General features: G+C 38.7%; 1 protein-coding gene across 1 annotated transcript; it reads right to left on the bottom strand.

The window, feature by feature from the left end:
- Positions 1–3,526: 3,526 nt before the first annotated feature.
- Positions 3,527–16,426, bottom strand: LOC120571338. Its single transcript, XM_039820228.1, has 5 exons — positions 16,353–16,426; positions 9,290–9,456; positions 6,039–6,134; positions 5,759–5,926; positions 3,527–3,921 (listed from the first exon to the last, which is right to left on the bottom strand). The coding sequence occupies exons 1-5, from the start codon at positions 16,357–16,359 to the stop codon at positions 3,751–3,753; spliced, it is 609 nt and encodes a 202-aa protein (XP_039676162.1). The 5' UTR covers positions 16,360–16,426; the 3' UTR covers positions 3,527–3,750.
- Between the last annotated feature and the right edge of the window lie 1,552 nt (positions 16,427–17,978).

The following is a 17,978-nucleotide window of genomic DNA, read 5'->3' as shown; positions in this document are numbered from 1 at the left end:
GCAGAAGATGTTTTTTCAGTTGGAAAACTACAGGTGTAAATAATCAAGTTAATGATGGCTGAATTTGTTGCTTTAGTTTGAGGGTCCTTGTATTGTGCATGCACTCACTTTCACATAACACCTGTCTGCTGTAAAAAAAAATAAAACAATAAAGGCCTCCTCAGAAAACACTTAGAAAAAACTCATATGGGTCATTTTGGTAGCCATCGACAAGCAAACTATTTTTTTATGTAGATTGAAGCACTTAAAAATCAAGGAAAAATCAAGAAAAGCCTCATACCATCCAAGTTTACAATGTAAAGGCTCAGTTCAACCAAAGAAGTGTAAAATGTGATTATATTAGGCAATACAGAACATCTCCGTGGAGCAGTCAGATCTCTGGTTCAAGTGAAAATATTTATTAATGACTTCAAGTAAAATGTAAAAAAACAAAACATTCAAAATGTATAAATACTACTGTAAAAGGCACTACAGTATGACAATACATTATTATTATTATTATTATTATTATTATTAAATATTACACAATAGATAACCCATAGAAAAACATGAGATGCCTGCATCCCGCACTATAATATAAAAAGCTCATAAATAGCATCCTAAATAGGTTACAAAAACAACAGTAGAAAAATGTTAATTGTTCCACAACATTTTCTTATCATATAGCTCATTGAGATCAACACTGCGAATGTAAACAAAGGGAGTCACTTGTGGGAGTGCCTCTGCACAGTGTATTAGTACCGCACATTTAAAAAGGCCTCATGTAAAATGAGACTTATACATATTTACTTAAACATGCAATAATCTTACATTCTGTTTTGCTGCTGAATTGATGCATCTAGAACTCAACATCTTGCAATTTCTTTTGCATCAATAGACTGAATCACAAAACACAAAAATCACTTCCTTGTAGACAACTGGCAGTTGATTTGAAGTGCGGAGATATGTGAAATAGGCAAAAATGTTTATTTCTGTTGTCATTTTCAGCCATAACTAATGTTTAAAACTTGCGTAATTGCGTAATTTTTTGATATTAATGAATGTCTGTTACATTCAAGCCATTGCCAAATGAGTTGCTACAAAGCTAATTAAGACTATCAGCTCCACACAACTCTCTCTGCATTTCTCAGTATGGATATGCTCAGAAGATTGTGTCATCCGGCACGCAGAAACTCGACTGAAGATAATGACCTCTTCTGAAAAGTTAATCATGTTTTTTTATTCCTTCATGTCCTCCGTGGCTACTAGCAACTGTGTGGAGGAGGGGTGGGGGAGGAAATTGTTCTACCACTGCACTTTAGATGTGTGTGAATTTCCCACACCAGGAGTCATTTATATAGTTCTATTTTATAGTGATCCATTATCTGTTAACAAAATGTTCTATGTTCTGTGCAAAATGTTCTATTAAAGAAAAGATAGAAAATAAATATTTGTGTGTGCTGTAAAGTGGTTAGAAAAAACTAAAATCGGTATCGGCTGGCCTAACTCAAAGAAAATCGCCCGAGAAAGTTGTAATCGGTGCATCTCTAATTTACATACACTTTAACAGCACTGAGCAAACACGGAAGAGGAAGAACTGGATATACTCTCAATCTCATTCATCTAAAATGCATGTTTGATGCTTTCATATGTCAACACTATTACCAAAATTAGGTTGAAGACCTAATTTATCTGTTGGGCCACAAAAAAATGGCACCAACCAATCTAGCAATCGGACTGACCGGCGGTGAGATGTTGTTGTTCGTTACACTAGATTTGGTTTATCAAAGACGCTAGCAAAGCAACACATTAGAAAATGAGTACAGCAGAGAAGAAAGATGGTTAAACACAGAGGTTTGACCTATCTATCTTTAAAGCTATACCTTAAGCCTGGCTCACATTACAGGAGTTTTAAAATCCTAACTGATTTTGAAATCTGGTTGCAGGACACACTTGAGGAGAATCTTTGCAGATTTTCTTCCCTCAAATCTTAAACATGCTCACACTACAAGATTTGAAAATAGTGGGGCATCACACACTACAAGATATTCTTAAGATTATCTTGCCAGATTTAGCACCTCACGTAGTAATACTTATTCTTTGTACCAATAAAAAACAAAAGAAAATAAAACGAGCGTGGACGATAATATTATTCAAACAAACTATGTGCAAAGAATCTTTTGTTAGACCTGAATGTAGCTGATGATCATTGACCTAGATCTAATGTTTACATTTGCTAGCTAGTGCGCTAGCAACTTTGACCCGGTAGGTCCAAATCTGAAGCAATCTCTCCCCAGCTCTTCTCTTACTTGTTCCGATTATGATACTCTTTTGATGATACATTAAACAGGCACTCGTGCTGTTGCCACATCTCCACCATCCTTTCTTCCAACTCAGTTGTCCACCGCACCCGTACTACAGCTGCTTTCGCGGACATTTTCAAAAGTTTCCGTCACTTCCGTCTCCTTGCAGACCTGTCTCTCATTGGCTATTGTGGAAGTACTGACGTAATAATAGTCGTTTCACGCCCGAATATAATCCTAGATATCAAACATGTTTGATATTATCGGGGCGGCCCCGATGTGTCTGCGAGCAGATCGGGAGGTGCAAGATTCGATCTGTGAACGCCTCACATTACCAGATAATCTGCGCCGAACATAGGAACCGATCAAGGTCCTCGACAAGATTTTTTTCTCTGATTCTCAGGAGGGGTAAATCGGGTATAAATCGGCCTAAAACTCCTGTAGTGTGAGACAGGCATTAAACGTTTGTAAAATATGTTAGGCCAATCCATCCAGTAGACGTTGGGATATTTCACCTGATAAATGGACACTTTGACTTGTGGGTGGCGCTACAAAAAAAGTGAGGGGACAGCCCGGTCTCATGGAAGTTTGTGTAAATGTGACGTTATTTGAATCTATTGATACGTGTTCACGGAGAAGTTTTGTCGTTTTTTACGTGTTGGACAACACGAAAATGTGAACTAATGTATTTCAATGGGAAGCATATTTCGTGGCCACAGCACGAAATTGTAGGGAGTAATATAAAAAGCCGAAAATCCGCGTAGGGATATTGGTCGGGGTGGTGGATGGGTCAAACAACACAGGACTTTCACAGGGGGCGAGCGGGGATCGCGTCCCGTTTGCGGCGCTTTGTTTCCCGGGGATGGCGTCCCTGCGTGTGGCGTTTTGTCCCGCGTGTTACTGTGCCGCGTCTCCCGGTGTTTAAGGCGCCCTTTCCCCGGCGTTTAAGGCGCCCTTTCTCCGGCGTTTAAGGCGCCCTTTCCCCGGCGTTTAAGGCGCCCTTTCCCCGTAAGTTTTTTCCTAAACCCTACCTCCGCCATCCCGTTATTGTGGGGCGGCCCGCTGGGGACGTCTCGCGGGCGCCTCCCGGCTTATGGAGCGACCTTTTCGGCTGCCTCCCGGCGTCCTTTCCCCGAGAAAATAATGTGACATTTACACGTAAAAAATAACGTGACATTTACACGTAAAAAACGAGAAAAACGTCTCCGTGAACACGTATCAATAGATTAAGAATAACGTGTACATTTACACGAACTGCCGTGAGACCGGGTTGGAGGGGATCACCAAAGTCTTTCAAATGCATCCTCCGGGCACCATGGATATCTGTACCAAACTTCATGGCAATACATCCAATATTTGTTGAGATATTTTAGTCTGGACCACATCTAAGATTCCTCCCTGGATGAAGTTAACAGTGGTTTTGTGGGACGACATCAGCAGTTGCTTATAAGCTGAAGACCGAGGCTTATTAATGTCGAGGGCAGTGGGATAGTCTCTGGAGATGCACCAAAACTCTTTTTGACCAGTTACAAAAGACTTGTAAACGTTCAGAGATCTCAACGGAGAACCGGAGCACATCGAAGGCCGTGGAGACGATGGGGAGGGAAGCAGATGGTGACTGAGGAATCTCTTCGCTGATCTGAAGACAGAAAGAATGACTAAAGTTTAGGCAGCAGCTTGAAGTTAAACATTTTTAACTGAACAATTTACACCCCAAGAGTTTAATGGGAACTCCACCCCAGGGAAACATAAAATCAGTTATAACACTTCAAAGATACTTAGTTTAACCCCATACTTTAAGCGTTTCAACATTAATTTATCATTTTCAGCCATATTTGTTTATCCCATCCAATCGTCTTTTAGATTCTCAATACTCTCTTACTTTATAATTGTAAAAACATTAACGTTTAAAACAACCAATGTTTATGATTTTCTGACAAGCAAACGCGGAAGTAGTGTGATGTTTTACCCCACAAAACCGAAAAAGGTTGGGTTGGATGGTTGGACAAAGCATCTGACTTTTCCCTATCAAACTCAAGAATTGGTTTTATCTTTTCCTAACCTTAAAGCTTTAGTGTGCGACAATTTTATATCAATGAACGTCTGTTACATTCGAGCCATTGCCAAATGACTTGATGCAAAGCTAATTAAGCTCCACAAAACTCTCTCTGTGTTGTTGTCATTACTTAGAATTCCTCCTGGCGGTGACAGAAACTATGCACTATAGCAAGTACTTCTAGTCTAAATCTTAATACATTTTAACAATCGTGGCAGATTCAACCTTCAATGTTTGTGTTAAGTGTTTTTGAACAGTTTCGGAAGGCCCTGAGAAACAATATTGTCCTACCAACATGCCTTTTTCACAGAAGACTTGTTTTCAGTTGGAAAACTACAGGTGTAAATAATCAAGTTAATGATGGCTGAATTTGTTGCTTTAGTTTGAGGTTCCTTGTATTGTGCATGCACTCACTTTCATGGCTTGCAGGGACACTTAGTGGAAAAGAGTCATCGTTAATGTGATTAGCAACACCTATGCTTTTCCTGCCATGAGAAGTCAGACTGTCATATGGGTCATTTTGGTAGCCACTGACAATTTGTTTTTAATGTAGATTGAAGGACTTAAAGAGGAAGGAAAAGTCAAGGAAAAGCCTCGTACCATCCAAGTTTACAATGTAAAGGCTCAGTTCAACCAAAGTAGTGTAAAGTGTGATTATGGTAGTAGGCATTACAGAACATCTCCATGGAGCAGTCAGAGCTCTCTTTCAAGTGTAAAACTTTATTAATTCATACTCTCTTACGTTATGATTTTTATTATGAATTGAACCAAATGATGAACCTAGATGTGACGTTTAAAATGAGACAATTCATGACAACACTAATATGATGGTGCTTAAAGCTACAGTTGGTAACTTTCATAGAAAATAACATTTGGTCATATTTGCCCAAACTGTCACTATATCCAGACAGTACTATGTGAATAAAAAAATAAATCACGTTTCTCTGCCTGCTCCTGGTACTCTTAATAGCATATAGAAAACATTCAATCAGAGCTGAGGCGTCTCTAATGCAGCGTAATGATTTTTCACTTTTCATTTCATTTTCATCTGAAATTTGGTTATGAGCATTTCTTTAGTTATTCCATGTGTCATTTCTTGTGTTTTTTCTTATCTCTCTGATGAAGAAATGTATGTTTGTTTGTGTATGTATGCACCTATCACCAAGGCAAATTCCACATAGGGTAACTACTGTGGCAATAAACTCCTGATTCCGAAGCAAGCATTTTCTAATGCAACTTTCTATTTTAAAATGACGTTTCATAACATCCATTTCACTATCAAATTTTAAGATCTCCCTTTTTTATCACTGATTATAACTTGAACTCGAGTAAAAAGTGACTTATTACTATTGCTCTTTAATTTTTTTATGTAGGTCCATCTAATCCATGTAAATACACTAAACCGTGCTGGTCTTCTCACCTGGAGAAGAGATGCATTAAGGAGGTTGGAGAGCTGCAGGAGGTGAGAGCTGACGCGCTCTGCTGACTGGGAGGATAAACTGACGTTTTCTTTGGCTGTTTTCAACCAGCCAACATGCAGCCTGAAGGACTGAGTGTACACAAACAGTTTGGAGAGTGACTCGTTCACCTGTGGAGACATAAAATAGACAGAGAGAGAAAATATAAATACACCTACTACACACAGCCATTATACAGTAAAGTGTTGCAGAAAAATTAATTCCTTGATTCCAGAAACTTACCTTCAATGAATTAAAATGGGCCGCAGTGTGTTGCATATGAGGAAGACCATCCAGTCTATTTTCCACACCCTCAAAGTTTATGAGCTCCTCGTCTGTCTGTTGGTAACATGATGAGAAATGAAGGTTGCTTTAAAAAAGGGAACATTTCCGAGATATAACAGATATTTTAAACACCCTGAGAGCAGCCTGTCCCCTAACTGCCTTGTGTTTATATGGAGGAACAATTACTTCTAATAAAATGGCTGTTCAGACAATCACATGAAATACTTATATATTGAAAAACATGTATTAATTGCAACAATTTATGATTTTTGTCTGCTATTTGTAGTTTCTATCAACAAACTGTAGTTATGATTTTTTTGTTTTTGTTTGTTTGGTTGCTTCTTTGTTTCATTATTAGAGATTAAGTATTGTACTCTACATCATGATACATCTATTTATAATATTTTTGATCTATTCTATCATAATGACAGTTAAAACAAAATATAGTACTTTAAACCCCGTAGATTGATGCAATAGCTATATACTACGGTGGCCGGGAAGTGCAATGCAACATTACAAAGAATGAAACACTTTTACATTTTGGAAAACAAATTTACATTTTGGAAAACAAAATAACATTTTAGAAAACAAATTTACATTTTGGAAAACAAAATAACATTTTAGAAAACAAATTTACATTTTAGAAAACAAATTTACATTTTGGAAAACAAATTTACATTTTGGAAAACAAAATAACATTTTAGAAAACAAATTTACATTTTGGAAAACAAAATAACATTTTAGAAAACAAATTTACATTTTGGAAAACAAAATAACATTTTAGAAAACAAATTTACATTTTAGAAAACAAATTTACATTTTGGAAAACAAAATAACATTTTAGAAAACAAATTTACATTTTTCGAAACAAATTTACGTTACAGAAAACAAATTAACAAGATGCAAAACACTTTTACCAGTCCCGAAACAAATTTACAAATGACAGATTCTTCACGGAAAGGGAATGTACCACATACCGGAAGTGATGAGGTGTTGTTGGTGAGCGCAGTCAATTTGTGTTGTTGTGAGTGAGTATATGGCGTGAATGAAGTTTATGGTGACTTTACGTGTAGTTCGGTGTTTGGAGTTTTTATATGACGCGGACCTGACGGCAAACACAGGAACATGTCGACCCGCCGCCGGATCGGAGCTACAGCAGGGGGCAGCTGAGTCCGTCTGCAGCTGCAGGACCTGGAGCTCACTGCCCATTCCTGGGAGCCAAAACCGACACCACGCAGCTGGAGACCCAGGCCGTATTGCTGGGCCCGCTGGAGGGAAGGGAAGCCCGGGAGAATCAGATCCAGGACTGAACGGAGCGGACTGTCACAGCCTGCTGAAGTTTAAATCAAGTTTACAGGTAGTGCGAAAGTCTGGCGGGACTCGGACTGTGGATCGACGAAACACGACTTTAAAGTCTCGTTAAATAAATAAATACATGCAGAAATAAATGAATCATTAGTGGGGAGGGGGGAGCCTGGACATTTCAGTCTGTTTAAACTTCACTTTGAAGCAGAACCTCTTAGTTCAGAAGGGTGAAGTTTCCGTTTGTACTCATATCTGTGAACTGATTATAATAAATATTCTTTGTATTAACACATTAATTAGTCTCTTTGCTTTTTGTTTAAAAAAACTAGAACATCGCATGAGATTTTGACGATTTATAGTGATTTTATTTCCGTTAGACCTTTGCCTACATTGACGCTGATGCATTAAGGACCGGCCCATAGACAGTATATAAGGCAGTGCTCTCCCTGTTCCAAGATGGCGGCTCTATTGACGCATTCGATCCATAACTGCCGTAGTCAAGGCGACATGTATACAAAACCTCATCACTTCCGGTATGTGGTACATTCCTTCCGCGTGAAGAATCTGTCATTTGTAAATTTGTTTGGGGACTGGTAAAAGTGTTTTGCATCTTGTTAATTTGTTTTCGAAAATGTAAATTTGTTTTCGAAAATGTTATTTTGTTTTCCAAAATGTAAATTTGTTTTCTAAAATGTAAATTTGTTTTCGAAAATGTTATTTTGTTTTCCAAAATGTAAATTTGTTTTCTAAAATGTTATTTTGTTTTCCAAAATGTAAATTTGTTTTCTAAAATGTTATTTTGTTTTCCAAAATGTAAATTTGTTTTCCAAAATGTAAATTTGTTTTCTAAAATGTAAATTTGTTTTCTAAAATGTTATTTTGTTTTCCAAAATGTAAATTTGTTTTCCAAAATGTTATTTTGTTTTCCAAAATGTAAAAGTGTTTCATTCTTTGTAATGTTGCATTGCACTTCCCGGCCACCGTAATATACAGCACAGATTCAAGATACCAAGAGAATTAAAGGGGAACTGTTATGCTCATTTTCAGGGTCATACTTGTATTTTGGGTTTCTACCACTGCTTCTAAACCAAAATCCACACAATTGAACATGTTCCAGAAGGAATGTGATCCGAAATTGGGGAGAAATTAACAACTTCTGCAGCCAAGATTAAAGCCTTGTTTACACGAAGGGAAGACGCAGATATTTTCCTGCGGTTTGGCCTCTCATTTACACGAAAACCCAGTTTTTATCACAGAAAACGATTATTTCTAAAACCTCCGGCCAAAGTGGAGATTTTGCACGTTTGCATGTAAACTGAGACAAATGGAGGTTTAGGCATCCGAGAGAGAGAAGGAGGACGTGATTGGTTGCTGTTGTTGCTATTGTCGGGATTCTGATTGGCTAACGATGGCTTGAGCTTCTCATTACACTGCCACCTACAGGTCTGGCATGCTCTTGATGGCATTGACGGCATATATACACGGGTACATGTAAACGAACACTTTTCTGAAAACTGAGAGGTTGGAATGTCAGTTTATGAAAATAGCCGGCCACATGTAAACGTAGCATAAAGCTTTCCCTGGCGATAGCATTTAGCTACATGTAGCAGTGTATGTAATGTTAACACGGCAGTGACGTGCCTGGAGCAGATGACCAAAGAAATCAGGCACAAATTGACGTCAGCTGAAAGTAGAAGAAACAGTTAGAAGTGTAACGTTCAGTACGGTCCGAAATCTGAGGTTTTTGCTCACAGGGATTACTTTTACATATACGTGTAACTCATTGTTTGAAACTTTGGCCACGTTAAATATGAACATCCGACACTGTAACATTATAGATATGACAGAAAATAAGGACTAGAATAATAAGTCCCTTTTTAGTTAGCGATCATATGAAATCTTACCAAGTTATGGAGTTCTTTGGATAAGATTGTCAACATGTCCACCTGATGGATCATTGATCTAAACATGCCACAGAGAGAAGAACTGTGGGCGGGACGAGATGATGAATGGGCAAACAGCTCAACCAATAGAATCAGGTGGACGAGACAAGGCGTGGAGTCATAAATTACTGAAAAGACAAAAACAGATTCAAAAAAGACCGTTAGTGAGATGTCTCTGTAATTGTACAGTTTCTTGTGGTGAAAACTTCTACCGAATTTGCTTTTATAATGTCTATTTGCATGTATTTTCTTAAGCTGCAATGTGTTGACCTATCTTGGCTGGTCTATAAAGTGTCGCAGCCCCTCAACATGTAGCAACACGTCATTTCAAAGAACGACACAGCAGAACATCATTCAGCAGTAGTTGCTCACTGTATTTACAGCTGCACTCACAATCACAACAGGTGGCCACTGGAGAGTTCAGAAACATAAAACCACCAAGCTGCATCAAAACATTTTTGTTTAATTTTGAAAACATGACTAATCCGGAGGCAGCTGTACTCTGCTTTCGTGAATGCTTCAGTCTGTATCTGCCGCAACAGTAGGGAAATGATTTAAGAAGAACAAGCAAAACAATGAGGTCAAACCTAAACAACAAACCTAATTTGCATGAAGGGACAGGCCAATATTCAGTCAAAATCAAAAGCCTTATAAACCCTAAATAAAATGGGTTTTATTTCAGCATCACTGCCAGTTCATTTTTGCATCAGACATAAGTTGCATTCTGTGTTCCAGACATTTAAAGAGCAGTTCAGATTTGAGATGAAAGTTTTGCGGTGTGAAAAAAGGTTTCGAGATCAATGTAGGTCAGACGCTGACTTACTGTTACTGGATATTCAGTGGCTGAATGTGTGTCAGCGTCAGAGAAGGAAACAGACAGATTTCCACAGACTGATAATTTGTATTTCTGGGAAACATAAGACATGTCTTGAGGTCCTGCAAATAATCATCTCAGCAAAATAAACGCCAGCATTAGTTGTTTAAATGATCTGCGGAAGTAGAGTAATATTCTTGCATCACAGGATAGATGGATGGCAATATAGTCGTGTTTCTTACCACCTGATGTATCTAAGTCCAATATTTACTCTGTTTTTGGTCTCTACCAACTCCTGGAAAAATATCTGGCTATGTTTAGCAGTTAGCTAGTTGCTAGCCGTGTCTGTCTGCTGTTTCAGATGAGCCCAAGGAGGAACTGTGCAAAATCTGTTTGCTCATTTATGTGTCAAACGCAAACAATTTTTAAAGCTTTTTCACGGACAACTGTTTTTCTGCTGCTGAAATGACGTTAATGAAGCAGAAGTTGTGGTATTAATGATGCTTAAAAGCTCCGTAAAGCTGTGGGGAACTTCAGACTCCAGTTATAATTCTGCAAGTTTATCACTAAGAGCAACACCTTACACATTACATCGTCATTTGACCCAGTGCAATGCAGCTTTAATCACATTTTTAGTTTTAGTTTTCTGCCTTGACCAGTCCACCAACAGAGGCATAAAATCAACAAAACACTCTCGTTTTTAGGGCACGGACGCCCTTAGTTATGAGTATTTGTGATCATTTTTGGCTTCAATGTTTTCTGTGTAATCCCTCATGAATGGGCCTCAGTGTTTGAATACATCACCCTGTGTTTAATAAATGCATGAATAAGAATCATCAAGCTATCAATCACTGTTTCAGTCACCTTATCATCCCAGATGGGAAACTTGATTTGCAGTCAGGAGTACAAGATAGACAACCCATGTGCAAATAGACAAAAAGACAACAATATAAAAATAGTACAAAAATGTTTGCTGTACATACAACATACCGAACACAATTTTACACAAAACTACATCAGCAATCTCTAAAAACGTCTAAATTACATGTGCAAATTATGATGAGTTATTGCACATGGAACAAAAGAGTTTTTACTCCTATTGCTCTTGAACCTGGGACACTAAATCTGAGAATAATTAAATCTCACAAATCCCCTGTTATTTGTTTAGTCTTTGTCTCTTAAGCTGTCTTAATCATCAATGATCTCTATTCAAGGAAACAACACTTTAATCAAGAAAGCTCATGTCTGTAAATCTATCCGCTGGTTAATGCAACTTCAGAAATCCCGTAACCCAGGGCTACAAAGAAATGAACTGTGCGTTAGTGTTAGATCAGGGAGAAGGAATGAGAGGTATGCTGTGGGTTCCCCCCCGCCCCCCAGCTCTGGGCCTCTTGTTGAAAAAGGCGAGGGGAGCTGGTGCAGCAGTCTGACTCAGATTAATCTATGCAGTGACGTCACCGTGGAGACGCCTTAGGCTGCATTCTTCAGAGGGGAAACATTCACTTTGTCATGAGCACTGTGCACTTTCAACACTTCTACTGTCATTTAAACACTAACTGCAGTAATTAAGGCCAAAGGTCAATGGGAGCAAAAGATCCAGTCCACTCTTATACCAAATACATTGTTTCTGAAATAAAAGATTAAAAAAAAGATGTGCAGTTTGATTTGTTTAGTAAAAGAAAAAGATTCTTGGTTATGCTTCTACTATATAAAAAAAAAAATCCTTTATAGTTTCTACGACTGTTCTTTTAACCTTTATCCAGGTAAGTCGATTTAGAACAATTTCTCATTTGCAACGACGACCTGTCACATTCACTCAGTTGCACGCATTCATACCTGGAAGCTGCCCAGTACAACCACAGTCTAATCTGCTGGCCACTGAGCAGCTACCCTGGAGCAGTTGAGGTTAAGGGCCTTGATCAAGGGAACCTCAGTGGCAGCAATGAGGGAGGGACAAGAGCTGCTCTTTCACTTTCCCCAGATTTTATCCTTGAACCAGCAACCTCCCGGTCCCAAGCTCGCTTCCTGCCCTATGTTTATGTAGCTCCCTACCCTAACACACCTGATTCTAATCATTCACTCGTAATCAAGCCCTTGACAAGCTTCAGCTGCTTGATAATGAGCAGATCATTCAAAGCAGCTGTGCTTGAGTAGGAAGGTACTTTCTGGGAGCAGGATTGGTGTCTGTTTGACAGCATTTCCACGGCAGACAGTTGCAGTGGTTGAAGAAGTATTCAGATCCTTTACTTAAAGGTCCCATGACATGGTGCAGAATTACAGCCACTACGAGCTAGTCCCACAATGAGCTTTCCTTAGTATGTGCCATCTTGCTCCTTATGACCTCATAAGGAGCATAAGGAGCAAGATTCCAGATTGGCCCATCTGAGCTTTCATTTTCTCAAAGGCAGAACAGGATACTAAATTCCACCACTGGACAGTTGTGGGGCACTCAGGTGAGTTCATGTGAGGGAACATCTGGAAGTGAGACCTGTAACTTTGCCTGGATTCTGCCTCATAACATGAAGAACTGCAACAATAAGATGATTTCTGCTTCCAAAGTGGAGCAATGTTAATAGACGAAACACATATAATCCCATTACAGCCCTAAATGACAACACACAGATGTTTACTTACAGCTCAAGCGTCCGAAACTGGCCTATGAATCAATGCCTGGAAAGCAATCCTGCCAAAAAAATACCCCATTAAATGTCAGCTATTGTACAATTTCTCGACATCCAATAAAGAGTCAGGTCATTGTCGGCCAGCACAAACAAGAAATTTGGAACAGCTTCAGAAGGCAGTTGGGAAATTACTGAAGAAGACATCAGCAAAAAGCCTCTTTCCTACAAAGAAAACATCCCCAGGCAGTGTAGTGTACAGTCATGTATTTGGCAGAGTAAACAGCTGTGACAGCATTACAGCTCACAGCAGAACTGCTTAAAGAAGCAGAGTCAATGGATCAACTTTTAATGTATTTAGCAGGTCATTTCGTCACCACCCGCTCACTCACACGCAAAACATCAACACACGCATGCAGTGTCTCACATACTTCCTCAGTTTCCGTTCTATGTCGTGTCAGTCAGATGCTGTAACACTGGAGTTTACTATGTTTTCTCTTTGACAGAGTGAATGCCTCATTTCCTCAGCCGGACCGTTTACTCTGAATAACTTCTGATGAACTTCTGAACGGATGTTAACGGCGTCTGGCAGGAAGTGTGCCCCATATACACAATCAACTTCCCCCAACACCAACCAACATACCAACAAACTGTTCACTTTCAAGGAACTGGCAAAACACAAGTTTAATGTTTGACTTTTAAACTAACATCATTATGGTGAGAACACATTGATGTGTTTTTAGATAGACATGCTTCCTGTATGTGTTAAGAAAGCTCTACAAACCTTAAAACATATGGGAATCATTACAATATAATTGACAAACTTAAAGCTGCTCAAATAAATATTTGTATACAAACAGTGGACCAAATGATTATGTAACATGTGAAAGGTGTCGCTGTCTGTGATGAACGCACAGCAAATGATCACCAAACTCTGGTATCTTTTGATTTTATGGCTTGCGGCTTTAATGTTTTGGTTCACTCTCATTCACTCTCATCTAAAGTTTTTTCCAGCAGCGGCAGGCAACAAAAAAAAACACTGCACACAACAGCAGATTGACAGTTAGCAACTATCCGGTGGACTTAGTGAATCATTTGGCAGTGAACAACCCGATATTTCAACCATAGTATACATAGATATTTCACCATTTGGTGGAGACCAAAAACAGAGCTAAAAGAAGATTGAATATTGGAGTTACAATCAACAATTGGACAAAAACATGACTCCAAATCTCTCTCTTTCAGGCTTTTCTTACTAACCATTCATACATATAGCTACGCAAACTGCATAGGAAGGAGGTTGTGTCATAAAACACAGGTTTTTTCAAGCAGAGTTTGTTTCCTGGAGAAAACACAAGACTTTCACACAGGAAATGTGTGTTTGTGTCCCGGGAGTAGTACTTAGGGGGACCAGTGTTTTAATCCAAACCACTATCTTTTTTCTAATGTTAACAAGTCGTTTGGATGTCTAACTCATTACTGCTGGGCAGACATCTTTTGTCATGTGACCAGTCATCACAGGACTAGCCGAATTTCGTATTTCCGCCTAAATTTGTACGATACCATACAAACCTGTTCATGAGAATGTGATGTCTCTGTACCATAACAACTATAGAAGGTGATAATCTGTCAGTGTTTCATTTACAGCTTGTTTCTGCTACACCCAAGAAGAAAAATCTGATGTTATTTTGGGAGAACGCCAGGTGGGTTGTTTTTCTTCCCACCTGGCAACAGCAAGACATTAGACATCTGTTCATCGTCATATTAGATGATCGGGGTCATGTTTTGACTTGCAAATACAGTGATTATAATTTGATATAACACTAAGTTTTATATTCCATAACCATAACATACTGTAGAAACGCAGCAGGCTGCAATCCAAATGTTCTATCACGGCTAATTGTTAAGTTTCATACAGTAGTGCTAACTCTTGCAACTTTGCTACAATTTAGCTAATACATTAAAATATACATAATAATTACTTAATCAGACCAGCTAAATAATTGGCTCCCAACAAACTCCCCCTAACAGAACTCTACACCCGGTCAGTACTTAGGAAAGCCACTACAATCACACGTTTTGCATTTTTGTATTGTCAATGTTTTACAGTTTTTTTTATGTATCTTATGTTTTTGATATGTATTTTATTGCATTCGAGCCTGCCCTGTCAAAGACAAATTTCTGTCCCTCGTAAAATACAATAAAGTGTTTCTTATCTTAAAAACAATAAAGCCCAAAAATGATCAATTCAATTATCGGCAAGTTAATTTGAATCCTGAACAAAATAAACCTACAGCTCCCTATAATTAAAGAAGTTAACCCAAAACATCTGTCCTGTTTCAGAAAATGTTTATTAATGATAATATCAGATATGCAACGTCTGTTTAACAAGCTAGGACTTTTCAAGCTATGAGTATGCACACTGCTGTGTGCAATTTCACATGTTGCAGTTTCCTTATACATCATCAGGCTTGACACAGACAGTGTGACATCATTCAACCCGGAAGTTGGGCCAACTGTCATAAACACTGACTCCATCTCTTGATATGATTTATCCTCAAAAAGTGAGTGTGCAAATTACATTACAGTAAGTGCCCTGATGATGTCCGATGATGACATCACTGTCTGCCTACCTGACTCATATGTTTTCTCACAGGCACATGCACTTATTGGCTGCTGTTGGTGTTACGAGTCAGCAGGTTTTAGTAATTAGTTGGTAATCGACTAGTTGTGTCTGACTTGATGAGAGTGTTATGTAATGTCAAAGTCTGACCCACAATGACAGAAGAACACCTTTACTGCCCACATGTGATTCCAGTTTCACTTTCATTCATAAAACTGTGTTTACATACACAACCATTCCTTATTGGTGCGGTCAGCTGGAAGAAGGAAGTCGCTCTGTGGGACCGACCAATCACCATGTATATGTCACCAAATCGTAAAAGCTCTTGTTGGTCGGGGACTCGACCTAGTCACAGCAAGAATATCTGACTCTACCAGCTCCTAATCTGACACAAGCATCACAAATAATATGTATCTGATAGCGGCATGACACCACTCACATGTTTCCATATATACATACTTACAAAGTTTCAATATGAGAATATTGCAACAATTAGGATGAAATAATATTTAATATTTAAAAAGTTTTAAGAGTACAATGAAAGTGATGCTGCTGGACACAATCAAATTGTTTGCAAGGTCAAACTACTCAGGGAAAGCCCCAGCACACACACACACACACACACACACTCACACCTGACACCAAAAAGTTAGTGAAGTTTAAATGAAACTCAATCACATTTGAACACTTTAAATTGCAGCTAACATTGTGTTTCCGCCAAACACAGTCACTCATTCACTCATTCATTCATTCACTCATTCATTCTCTCACTCTCAAACTCTGAGGCTAAAAAATGAGAGTAAAGACCAAGTGCAGTAAAGCCCCCCCTCCACACCCACACACGCACACACGCACACACACACACACACACACACACACACACACACACACACACACACACACACACACACACACACACACACACACACACCTTCATTCACTCTCTAAAAGTATCATTAACAAACTTACATTTCATTTTTTCTGCTCCCGCTGTAGTAAACAAACCTCCTTCTGAGTCCAGTGTGTGTACCGTACGTGTGTGTGTTTGTGTGTGTGTGGACAAAATGTAAAAGTTCCCTTTTATAGCATAGCAGCATGACACATCACCTGAGTCATCAGCCATCGTCGCCATTCAAGCATCAACGCCCACGCTGGCCAGCCCCCTACCCTCCCCCAACCCCCCACCCCACTCCACTAACCCTCCTCATCTCAAAAAAGCTTCAAATGTCTTTGTTTGTTGAGTTGTGATTCTGAAAGAAATCAATCAGACATAAAATACAATAGAATAATGAGAAAATACCAAATTGAGCAATTCCTCCTCCCCTCCTCCCTCTGTAGTCTATCATCACCTCACTTTCTTCTTTTGTTTCACTTTCTGTGTCTCTTCTTCCCACAGCATTGGGATTGATATCAGAAAGTGAATGAAGTGAAAACTTAACACGGCAGAAAGTGACAAGAAGAATAAAAGATAATTTATTAATATGATAGAGTGTTGGACACTAAAAACCTCTCTTAAGTCGTTCCTGAAATATCTTCTCAGCTATGTATTACTCTGCTAAAAGGAAATAGAAAATCATAAAACTGAAAGGAAAAAAAGAAAAAAGTCCAATGTGCAGAGGAAGTGTTGACATCACAGCAGCACATTCCATTAATATGAAATGAAGGATAGATGATGAAATAAAGTAAACAAAGACCGGCTTGCTCCTGTAAAGGGGCGTGAGGGAAAAACTCTCAACCACAATGAATGTGCTCTTGAACCCCAGCTGCTCCATCAGTTACAAGTCTGTGGTCACCCATACACTTTCACTGTTAAATTGAATGCAGTATAGAGGTGGATGAATAATGTCTTTGTCATCATGTATTTTTGTTTAGTTTGGTTTGTTTGTTTTGTCAATGTATATGTCACCATTATGTGTACATTTTAATTCATAGTGAATGAATGCCGTATGACTGCAGTGTGGCTTACTGCCATGTAATAACCATGCCATGTAAAAGCTATGACAGGAAATAAAACTCAGTAAGACTGAAATTTTGTGCTATCATAACATCACTCACCTAATTTTTGGCACCTTCAGTGCGTGTTTGCTCTTGTGGAATTTCCAGAGTTTTGAAGAACAGTGATTTTTGAAAAATATTTTTCCATTTTATAACTTGCCAAAGAGAGAGAAAACATACAAGAAACAGCATACATTATGAATCATTTTTTTCTGGAAATTGAGGTTTGTGAAATTCTGCAGTTGATATTTCACTCCTCAAAGGTTTTGCCAGATGCATCTGTAGGATCACGTCAGTTCTCCCAGTGAAAGTCATCTCTGTACATGAGGGAAATTTTCTGTTCCAGTCATCTACCTATTTTGGCTTGATTGTGGATGAAGCCTGATTAAAGTGGCTATAATCAATATTATTATACGAACAATGTATGAAATGACAATGCGAAAAGATTACAATGTGAAAGAAGTCGCTCATATGAACCCGCCAGAGAGTTATCACCTCTCCTCGGCGTTACAGACCGCAATAGTGAGTTTCAGTTTCTTCTCAGCTTCAGAGTTTCTGTCCATCCACAACTTGAAGCCTTATTTATAAGACACCAGGCCT

The sequence above is a fragment of the Perca fluviatilis genome, chromosome 13 (assembly GCF_010015445.1).
Source record: "Perca fluviatilis chromosome 13, GENO_Pfluv_1.0, whole genome shotgun sequence".
Classification (NCBI taxonomy): Eukaryota; Metazoa; Chordata; class Actinopteri; order Perciformes; family Percidae; genus Perca; species Perca fluviatilis.
The sequence above is the reverse complement of the archived record's forward strand: the minus strand, read 5'-3'. Positions and strand labels throughout refer to the sequence as shown.

Coding starts and splice junctions, on each gene's coding strand:
- LOC120571338 (XM_039820228.1), bottom strand. Junction 6,135..9,289: donor CCAAAGAACTCCATAACTTG/GTAAGATTTCAT, acceptor TGTTACCAACAG/ACAGACGAGGAGCTCATAAA. Junction 5,927..6,038: donor CCCATTTTAATTCATTGAAG/GTAAGTTTCTGG, acceptor ATGTCTCCACAG/GTGAACGAGTCACTCTCCAA.